Source organism: Zosterops lateralis (assembly GCF_965231275.1).
Source record: "Zosterops lateralis genome assembly, chromosome: 1".
NCBI classification, from domain to species: Eukaryota; Metazoa; Chordata; class Aves; order Passeriformes; family Zosteropidae; genus Zosterops; species Zosterops lateralis.
Window position 1 is genome coordinate 110,299,607 of NC_139762.1, and position 11,399 is coordinate 110,311,005.

General features: G+C 39.9%; 1 protein-coding gene across 9 annotated transcripts in view; it reads left to right on the plus strand.

Moving 5' to 3' along the window:
* DTNA (dystrobrevin alpha) overlaps positions 1–8,315 on the plus strand; it is a 220,282-nt gene extending 211,967 nt beyond the window's left edge. For 8 of the 9 annotated variants that reach the window (XM_083866256.1, XM_083866254.1, XM_083866255.1 and 5 more), the window contains one exon: positions 4,802–8,315. In XM_083866256.1, coding sequence (XP_083722382.1) covers positions 4,802–4,957 — 156 coding nt within the window. In that variant the 3' untranslated portion in view covers positions 4,958–8,315. The remainder of the gene's footprint in view (positions 1–4,801) is intronic. The other variant, XM_083866260.1, reaches the window with a different exon arrangement.
* The last annotated feature ends 3,084 nt before the right edge of the window (positions 8,316–11,399 follow it).

Sequence of the window (11,399 nt, forward strand, 5' to 3'; positions counted from 1 at the left end):
TTTGTGTGTCATGTTTTATGCTAGACCTCCTTATTTATATGGCAGTTTTGATGATAAAACTTGACCCTGATTCAAGGGGTTTGCATCTTCTGATGGCAGTAAAATTTGACTGTTAAAATGTGTACCTTGTGAAAGCAGCTGCTAGTGGGTGTTTCCAAAGCATCTGTCTCTGTGTCTCTTGCAACTGAAGCAGAATAACTGGATATGAAAAGCAAGTAAACTGCAATACCCAGTGTACTATAAACACCAAATAACTGCTCATAAAAATTCTCCTAACATTGCTCATCAGGTTACATTCATTTTCTCAGTAGTCTTGTTAAAACATGATCCATGTAGAGTTTCCTGAACACTGACAGCCAGAAAAATAAGTTTTCTTACTCTGTTTTGGTGCAGTTGTCAGTTTTAGATCAGGTCATCATGAAAAGGAAAGTAGATCTTTCAACAACAACATGTGTGTATAACTATGTAAATAGTGAAAAAATTATATATAACTGAATATAATTACAATTTGCAATAGTAAGTCCAAAAAACCCTTTTTAATTAAAATTACAAAACTCAGGTAATTCTATTTAAGGTTTTCTTTTTTGTTGGGAAGCAGTATTAACACAGTGACACGGGGAAACATAATTCCCTAAAAGCATGTCTTTCTTGAAAATACTTATCCTGTCGCAAATTAGCAGATATCTGAGACTGAGATACTATCTCATCTCCTGGATGATTTTTGAAGCCTTGTCAAAAAGAAAGATTTTCATAGTGAAATTCTTTTCAGCTCCCAGGGGAGCTCTTTGGCCAGTACCAAAGACTGTAACATTCCCAGGAGCTGTAAAAGCCCAGCCCTACAGAAATTGGCGTCCAAAACTGGTGGACTTGGCACTTCAGCTGTATCCACAAGAACAAAATGTATTATGGTACATTATGGTAAATACATCTTCACATGGTAAGTGAATCTTCTCAGGATTCACTCCATTGTGAATATGGAAGTCTGTCATATCTCGTGTGTTTTGTTTGGTACTTACATTTCACAACACTAGAAAAATGACTTCAAAATAGTTTCTGCCAGTCATGGTAAAGTGCTTTTGCAGTTTTCATTGGGTTCTTGGTTGAAGCTTAGAAGCTGCATGAAGAGTTTTATTTCTAAGCCCTAATTCAGTCAAAAAGGATACAAATACTGTTGATATGGCCCTAGATGGCCATAGGAAGTAGAAAGACTTTCTTATCTCACACAAGTATTACATTTGTGCTTATTAAAATAAAAAAAAAAGCAAACCCAACATGGGGGAAATGAGATCAGTTTGTTGTAGCTTCTTATGATAGATGTTGCTGCTGATGGCCAGCCACAGAGTTTTGTTCATTTCCTCATTCATCTGAAGTTGATGTTATTTGATTGATGATTTTTGCAAACTGTTTGCATTTGCATCTTTAAAAGTGCTATGTACAATTTTCCAGAATTGATTTTAAATAGAATCTAGTATAACAAGTTCCCAAGAGAGCAAGTGATTCCAATAACACATAAAACACAATTTAATCATGTTTTAATTTACTTTTATGTTCAATATACTTGTTTTATTTTTAGTAAAGAAGCAGAATGAATTTGAACTTGGTTTGAGCAGGTATTGGGCAGATCTTGACATTAGGTGAAGCTGCAGCTTTGATGTTGTTTTACCTTTATCCCCTTGATAGCATTTGGTTTTTTGCCAAGAGTGGCCAGTGGGAGCAGAAAGCCTGCATTTCAGAAACTGGTTGAGAAGTTGTCATTTTCAATTAGTTGCTGTTGACTCATGCAGTGGACACGTCCTCACGAGACCTACAGTTTCCTAGATTTTCTAAAGCTGTGCTTTCTTCGTGCTGGCACACATTTGAATTGGTCCTGCCTGTTTCATTTATATGCATTATTATAAGAGGGGAGAAGGTGTGTAAAGATAATAGAAATCAAACCTAAGGCATCCACTGAGAGAGAGTACAGAGAGGAAGCTTTATTGCAGGTTTTGTTACCATTTTAACTGTGATTTTCCCCATCTTGACAGAAACATAATAATTTCCATTAAAGATTTAGTTCCATTCCCACTCCAAACCCTCTCCTCTCTCAAAACTTTGTAACATTAACTGTTGTGGGGTCTGAGGAATTTGGTGTCTATGGGCGACATTTTCCATTGCAAAAGTGATTGAATGGTTTGTATTGAAACAGGTGGAAATGTTTTAAAACACAAAACAAATTTTTTAAAACACATATCAAAATTTTTATATGAATGCATTCTTTAAAAATGCTGTGTACTCAACCTGACTGTTTTTCCTGGACAGAATTCGTGTTGAGTAACACTTCCATATTTTTTTCATCTCTTGCCATTTTTTGGAACCTCTGTTTTCATGTTTACCAGCAGAGATTAGGAATATCATCAGATGTCAGGTGATAAAACTCATGGGCCAAGGGAGGTGGTGTGGTCAGTCTAGTCCAGTCTTTTAATTTTTTCTTGAATAAATACATAAAAGCTGGCATTATCTGGACCATTCCTTTTGAAAATAACAGGAGGATAACAGCACAGTAATTTTCAAAAATATCTGCTACATTCACTCAGCTGTGTTTTGATTTTCTTTTCTTTTTGGTTTATTTTTCTCCATAAGACCTCCTCTTCTTAGCGTGTAGGCGTAAAAAAACACTGTAAAAACCTGTGACCAAGTTAACAGGGAAGAAGGAGCTTAAATTTGTGAATTTAGCTCTAAAATTACACCAGTGATAGGGATTTTTTTTTGAAAAATCACTGAATGACAAGTAACAGAAAAGAACCCGTGGATTAAGTAACAGAAGAGGTCTTGTTTTATATCATGACAAATCATACAAGTCTTAACTTGGAATTAGTTTTGACACTTCCAAAACATTGCAGTGAATTTAAAGCTCTGAGATTCATTAGTACTCATTATTTCTTGTAGGAAAATATCTCTATCCCAGTGCAGGCTGTCTAACAGAGAGAAGTCTGGGGAGAATTTAGAATAACCATTCCCACAGTCCGCCAAAGAGAAGTAATTTATCCAGAAAATATGAAGGAAACCCAAATACTTATCATTACTGTCAATGCATCTTAATGTATCCCATGTTTCACAAGCCACTCTTATTTCTCTTTTGTGGTTTATAATGGTACCATCACGAAACATGAGATGTTCCTATATTTTTGTATATTAGAAAAAATTTTGTCACCAAAACGGCTGCCAAGCATTGGAACAGGCTGCCGAAGGAAGTGGTTGAGTCACCATCCCTGGAGATATTTGAAAGGCATGTGGATGTGGCACTTGGGGACATGGTTTAGTGGTGAGACTTGGGTTAATGGCTGGACTGAATGATACTTTCCAGCTTAAATGATTCTATTATTTACATGACCCTCAAGCTGATTCAGTAAAAGTCAGTCTCAGGCAGCTGAGAACTGACCTCTTCCATGCCTTTGATTTGCATTTTTTTGTCTGAATTTTGAAGAGTAAAACATTCCTTTGCTGAGATTACCAAATTAGTTTACAGACTTAGGAGGTACAGGTGCATGTCTGATTTTTAAAAGATACCATTTAAGATGCACTTCAGAAAATTTTATGAAGCTCTCACTGGACTTGCAGTGCAGGTTTCCTTTGCATTTATCAACCAAATGTTAATGCTTGTCTTTTGTAACCATCTGACACAAGGAGACACTAAATTAAGATCATTATGCCATTTGGCGTGCTTGGGTATTAAGAAGTGGGGTGGAAGTGTTGGTTCTTGAATAAATAATACAATCAAATGGTCTCAGGAAGGGGAAGCAGCAAACTAAACTACCTGACCTTTTGTCATTCATCAGATTTAATTTAACTATTTTTGCCAGAGTAATTTGCATTTCATCTCTCATTTTTTAGACAAGCTTTATGCCTGAAATGAGTAGAAAAGGATTCATATGTGGGGAGTGGTATATTATGCTGTAGTTATCATATCTCATGCAATGCAGATTGGTTTTCTCTCTGAGGTAGTTCAAAAGAAAAAGGGATGAGTTCCTTAACTTAGGAAGGGTCAAATGTGTAAACAGTGCCTTTACAATAAGTGTGCCAAAAGCAGAAGTTTGCAGTATTACCTGACTGTAGATGCTGACATAGTTCTGAGAAGGAGCAGCAGTAACCTATCAAGCATTTTCCATTACCAGCTAAAACTTTGATGCCTCTTCTGTAGGAATTTAACATAGTCACTGATGCTTCAGGATACAGAGGAGCACCAGCAGAAACTGGTGCACCAGTGGACTAGGCTGTTCATGAGCTGTAGCACCCAGAATCATCCTTTCAAGTAACTGCAGGTTTTCTTAGACATAGTAAAGCATACAAGACATTTACATGTATGGAGGGGCTCATGATGGTGACTGACTGTAAATCAAGTGACTGAACACTGCACAAAGCGGATAAACCATGGTTTCACTTTCAATAGTCTGTTTATAGAGCAACCTGGAAGGGGAAAGTGGAAGGGAAAATGGCAACACTGCAAGTCTGTGTCAGTGCAGACTGAGAATACCCCCAGATCCCACAACAGAGCGGGCAACAGTCTTCTTGCCCATGGCAAGAAAAGTTTCTGACTTCCCACATGCCCTGTAAGTTTCTATTTACAGCTCAAATACCTATGGCTCACCTAGGTAGAATGGCTTTTTTCCTTTTTCTAACTCCTTGAGGAGTAACCACAGGAATTGGCCAGCTTCCTTTTTCTCTTAATAAAACAGCAGTCAAAGGCTTTACTTGCTCTGCCTGCGTGGGTGCAGCATGTTAAAACAGCCCTCCTTAAAAACCTTCCATAAACGTTTCTCAACAGGGAAGCTGCAGTCAGACAGACAATGAAAGCTACGTAAGAACTGACGATGAGGAGAGCTGCTTTCGGACAGACGATGAAGAAAACTCAGCTGCGAACTTCACAGAAGAGTGGAACCAAGAGGTGCAGCGTCTCTTGACAAAAAAATCACATAACTAAGTTCTGAGGACTGTAGCACAGTACTTTTGTTCTAAGAGTTGTAGTTTGTAGATGTGTGTTTTTTGACGACAAGACTTTTGTTTAAAGCTAACTTATATTAGCTACATCTTCTGTAACATGGCTCATTACTGGCGAAGCAAACAGACTGATGCGTGTGCTGCTGTCACACACAGTGGCGCTGTTAATAACTCACGTAAACCCTTTGCACATGATATTGAACCTGTTCAGTTTACAATGACGATACTGTTTATAGCTAGAAATTTGATTTCTGAATACTTTGAGATTTTAGTAGATCGGTTTACTATACACTGTACATTTTTTTTCCACGGGAGAAATAAAAAGCGACAATTATGCATTTAACACTGAATGATTATACTCCTGAGTGTATATATCTAGTAGCCCAAAAAACAAAGTACCAGATTATATTTGCAATTTGTTTGCAAGTCTTTAAATTAAGGCTTATACAAAATGTACTAAAATAATAATAATATAATTAATAATAATAATAAACTTCTCTAAGTTAGGGCTAATGTGTAACTTAGGAATGTTTCTTTCAAAATAATCTAACAAATCAGCCATAGAAGTTAGTGTAAATATTTTTTTTCCAAATAGATATCATATACAAAAGGTGACATTCAAATGATATAGAATCTAGTTTTTAAATCAGCACAGATCTTCTTAAAACTGTGAACTATGTTTTGAAATACTCGTTGCTAAAGCTGTTTATAAACCACAGGTGCCATAAGATCCCTGAACTGACTGATGTTACGTATAATCCTCCATGGTATTGTTTCATTGATGTTTTAGCTTTAGTAAGCATGTGTTCAACAAACCAGCTCTTTCCATCTCTCTGCCCCTCCTCTTCCTCTCTGCCCCCTTCCATTATGTTACTTTCGAGGCCTTCAGCTTTAAATGTACAGGCTTAAAGTGCGCTTGCAACTGTTTTCTTTTGATTTCCGAATGTGTACTGCCTTAGCCAGCCACCAGATGTTCTGCATGCCCTCTTGGAAATGTGTGGTGAGACTCTTTCAGAGCTGGATGGAGAAATAGCGATCGGTGAAAAGCACAAGAAGAGCAGTGGATTTTTTCGAAAGAACAGGCATACAGTTACAGAATTGGAGTTTCGTCCAGTTTAATATTTTTTCCAGTATCAAGGCATTTCAGGAGAAAGGGGACTGACCTGGCCATTAGGCAGGGTTAGGCAGTGAGGCTGCTGGCTAAAAAGCATTTGCTCTGCTGTGACTACAAACCTTCAATATACTCCCGAGCAGGCATTGACACAAACTAGCATTAACGTGCTCTCCAGAGCACCCTGCTCCAAAACAAAGGTGACACCTCTGTGGCACGTGGCACTGCCGTGCAGAGGAACCAGAGCCAGGCCAGGGACACCAGGAGATGTTCCATGCTGTCCACCCAGCCCTCCTGAGCTGCTCAGTGTTAGCTCGGGGCTGCCTCTGTGCCAAGGTAACTTCACTGCCCTAATACAATATTGGGTTTCCAGTACCTGGCTGACCTGAAGTGACACTGTCTAACAGCCCTGCAAACAGTGGTGTTTCATACAGATATTTCACACCAGCACCGTTTGCCTACAGCAAGTGATGAGATACCCATCCAAAGCAGGTTAACGTGGCTTGTCTGTCCTTGCTTTCATGGTGATGTGGATGTGTGCTGCCGTATTTACGTGAGATTGCTATGTAGCTCGACCCAGTAAGTCCACTTGTTTGCATGCATTCTCCAGGCTCGTGGCTGTTTCCCTGGGCACTATGTGTTAGGGAATGAGTATCTGTATGAAAGAGCTGCTGCCATTTTTCACTTTCATGTCATTTTATTGTGTATGCAGATCTCTTGTCTGTATATCCTTGCGTATCTGGGCTTGCTCTCAGACATCCAAATGCATACTAAGGGATCCAGATATCTTCATGTAAGCTTTTCATTTTCGCAATCACTGGTCTTTGCTCCTGGGGTATGTGCCATCCTGGCAAGGCAGGCATCATATCCTCCACTGTCCCCTCCTCCAACCTCCTCTCAGGAATGAGTTAGCCTCCACTAGTGCCTAGCACTCCATGTTTTAAGCTACTCCAGTGAACCTGTAGACATTGCTGTCAGCTCAGGATTCCAGGCAAGCATTTCCTGAACAGGGAGAAAACAAGCTAGAACACAGCTATGTGCAATGGCTGATTAATTCAACCCATGTCATGTTTAATTGTACCCAAAGTAATAGATCCCTCTCATCACCTTAATGTCTGTGTGCTCATTGTCACCATGCTTAAAATAGATGCACTAGACAAAATCCATTGCAGGAGCTTCCGAACTAGGAGTAAGACCTGAGGTTGACTAATGAAGCCCCTTTCTTTTAGGCTGGTGTCAACAAGATGATCCCTTAGAGTTGGAGTTCTGGGTCCCTTATGCCCTGGACCTCTGAGATGGAGCACCTCTTACTTAGCTCTGCAAATGTCTATTTTGAGCATTTTTCCAACTGTTAAGCTGGCTGCATTTTCACCCAGCTGGTCTTTGTCTGTTTGTTGAATATTATTTTGGTTGTGGTTTGCGGTCATTAAAACAAACACAGTTACAGAAGAGGTCCCTGGTACGGCCCTTTTCTTAACTACCAATGGCCCACCTCAGCCATCAAACTCCGGGTGGTTTTGCTGTCACTGGAGGAAAACCAGTGGTTTGGAATCAGGAGACAGGGATGTGAAGATGTATAGGGTCCTTGAATGTCCAAAGCGAAGGTGGAGAATGGGTTGTCTGTAAGTAGTAATGTTAACTAAACTGCATAAAAAGGTGTGTGGCCTTTGTTGTGATATAATATGTATTTTCTTATATGCATGAGCCAAATCGTTGCATCATAATTTATCATAAGTGTGTCCACCTTTACTTTCAGTCGTCATCTTCTCCCATCCTTATTGGTTCTTGGCAATTACTGTAGATAGACCTTGTAAATATTGCAACCTCAGGTTGCTGTAATCACATTGGTTCAATTCAGCAGACAGAGTGTGAACAACAAGCACTCCACAGTGTCCTGAAGAATAAAGGGCATTTTTACCTTTGAACCAAAAAAAATATTAAAAAAGATTATGAAGAATTACATCTTGAGGCTACTAACTGCAACACATTTTTAAAACTACTGTACTTGACACCACTTGAGACAGATACAGAGACACTAAAGATGTCACGATATTCATTGGTATTGTAACAGAACTGCTATTGTATGGGGTTTTTGTATTGCTGTTAAGTATTGTTTTGTGTGTGTGTGTTGGAACCTACTGGGGACATGTTATATTTTGAAGTGATTAAACTATTTAATTGTGTGTCTATATTTTGGAATGGAATTATTTCTTCATTAAAAAGATTTTTAAAAGGAATTTATGGAGCATCATTTTGGTGGCTTATTTTGTTTTTGCATGTCCTGTTCCATGGAGCCCAAACTGGGTTTTTTTCAGTAGGGAAGGAAAATGTTCCTGTGGTGCAGCTAGTCTTTGTCTCCTCCACCACTTCATGAGAGAACTCCTTCCACCACTTTTTACAGTGCTTTGAACTTGGAACCAAGCAGTACCTGCTTTCAGTGGCCCGAGCAGTTTCTTCTTTCTTCACTTCTTAATTCTCCGTATCTTTAGCAATTTCACAACTCAAAAATGATGTTTCCCTTCTGTAAAACACCTGCTCCTGTATCCAGTTAACAGCAATGAAAATGACAATAAGCAGAAGACATCAGGGCCTGACAAGGTGCCTGGTACAAACTCAGAAGGTGGTACATGGTTCTCAGGAACCTAAACTATCTGCAATAGTGTAATTTTTTCTTACACTGTGTTTCTCTGGCCTTAGAAGGAACAAAATGTTGGAATGGGCGCCTTTGAATGGCTTTACCATACACATTCGCATGTTCTTCTGTTGCAGATGAACACAAAGTCTGTTTTTCCAATTACACTTTTAAGATGTCTCTCCTTATTATAGTTGTTGGTAATTGCAACTGGTTGCTAACCTAAAAGAGCAGGGAGGTGAAAAGCAAGAGCTTGCACTTAAAGCAGCAAGTCTTTGTTCTGATGCAGTGCTTGGGGCTACTTCATAAGGACGTGGCAACATCTGGAGTGCCCAGTGGTGCAGCTGGGTGTGGTGGCAGCCCTTCCCAGCAGATGCACTGCAGCTGCTGTCCCAGAGTGTGTCCCTGACATCCAAAATATTGCCAGCTGTGCACGCAGCGTTGTTAGCTGGCCAGTGAGTTACACCAGGGAGGGATCTATTGGATGGAAAGCAGTAGCAGCACACCAAAAATACTCTCTATCTACTTAGCAGATACCCCAGTGTGGTGGGAAGCAGATAAAGCTCCGTCTGCTGCCTCCTTCAGCACTGACTGCTGTGGTAACCTATAAATCACCAGGGTTTATTTGCCCTAATTCCCCTGTCTACAAGTTGACATTCTTCAATAAAGATGATCATTTTACACTGTAAGTTGTTTGCCAGATCTGCTGGACTTTGCCTCCACAATCCCAGTCCAAGTTCATATCCACAAGATTGTAATGTATGATGACATATCATCAGCTCATGAGGATAACTCTGTTTTATCCATGCATAATCCCAAATTGCTGTGTTGCTTCCTAACCCACAATCAAGTCTGTGGCCCCTGGGGAGCAAAGGAGCCAGTGAAAACTAATTTATAGGCAAGGGCTGTTTTTCTCTTTGCCTCTTGGTTACTCTAACTGCTGTTTGCGGTGAAAGTAGACTCATACAGGAGGAAATAAATTCGTTTCGTTTGCAAAAGGAAATAAAATAGTAAATAAAAAATAAAATAAAAATAAATTTAAAATAAAATAAAATATAATTTGATCTTTAATCTGAGTAGTTGGCTCCTTGGCTGCATCAGCACTGAAGTAGGGGACTAAAAGCATCTGAAATTTTCTGAAAGCACCTGCGAGTTTCCTTAAGCAGCACACAATTCTATGGCTGCCCTTCCAAAATTTGCTTAGGCCTGTTGCTCAGCAGTTTTATATTCCCCTGCAAGCAGCCCTTAGGTCTGGGTGAAACTTTTAAGAGACTATTGAAGTAATATGAAGCTGAGTTCATCAGAGAAATACAATTATGTTGGGTAAGAAGAGCAATCTCTATTGTTCCACAAAGAAAAAATGTATTGAAGAATTTCATATGCCTCAGGATCATCCTGTCTAATACCCCAGATAATCCACAGATTAAGGATTCCCATTTGCTTTCTCCTAAATTACTGTCACCAGTTGAGTTGCCTGTGGATGAGGACAGCTATCCCCAGTACAGCACTGCACCACCAAGCCTTTGGCTGCAAAAGGCAGAGCAGCAGAATTAGGCTACACTTCTACCAGCCTTCCCATTCCCCAGGAAACAGGTCCCAAACTGGAATAAGTTTTCTGGGGGCCCAAAACTCTGGAGCTTTCTAAAAAGACTGCTTTGAATGAACAACCTCCTAGGACAAGGCTGAGGGGAGAAGAGGAATTGTGCAATCACATCAGATGGTTAATGCATAAGATGAGATGGTTAATGCAGTTTGGAGATAATAAAAACCAAAGAGATAAGTGATGTGAAAGAGTATTTGCTTTTGTGTGTCTTGGTAGGCAGTGAAGGAGGCCACGGTGCATTTTGTCATTGGTATGTAATGCTGCAGAATGTAGTTTGCTATTTAATGTAAGATAATTTACTGCTGGCAAATTAATTTCCTCATGGCTTGCGTTTTGTACATAATGCTCAGCAGTGGCCAGATGGCAGAAGTGTCAGGCCTGCTGCTTGTTATGCTAATTGTCAGCCATGAAGGCTGCCCAGTTAACACTTCTGCCCTGCTTGCTGTAGCCCGGCATTGCTGCTAGACCCCATTGCCTGCAGCCAGAAAGCTCATTCAGAGAAGAGGCACCCTCCAAGCTTGTGTTTCAACTGATTTTCTTGCTACTGCTCCGTTCAGTTTTGGTCCCTCTTTTCCTGTCCCAAAAAAAAAAAAAAAAAAAAAAAAAAAAAAAAAAAAAATATATATATATATATATATATATATATATATATATATATATATATATTTAAAAATGTTTCAAAAGGGGTCAGACTGGTTTCCAGTATGGATATGTGTCTGTGCACACCTGCATTTCTCACCTTTTGGTCTTTGCAGCCCCCAGACCCCTTGGGAGCCTACCCTAACCCCAGGCAGGGGTTCAGAGCATCCATCCCTGCCCCTCCTCCCTCCCCCACATGCACATCTGCGATTTCAGGACAGGCTGCTCCTTGCCTGCACTAAAACTTCTTCTTGTGGTTTTGGTGGTGCTATTCAGCACCTCCTCATGGAGCAGGGGCTGCTGCTGGGAAAGAAGTTTCTCACTGCTGCCTTCCTGTCCCACTTCTCATGGAGGCTGCTATGGGGCCCAGACTAAGTTTTTTCCTGGATGGGATCCCTTGTTCCAGTCAAAAAGTTCCTTTGGATGTCCAAAATCCTTTC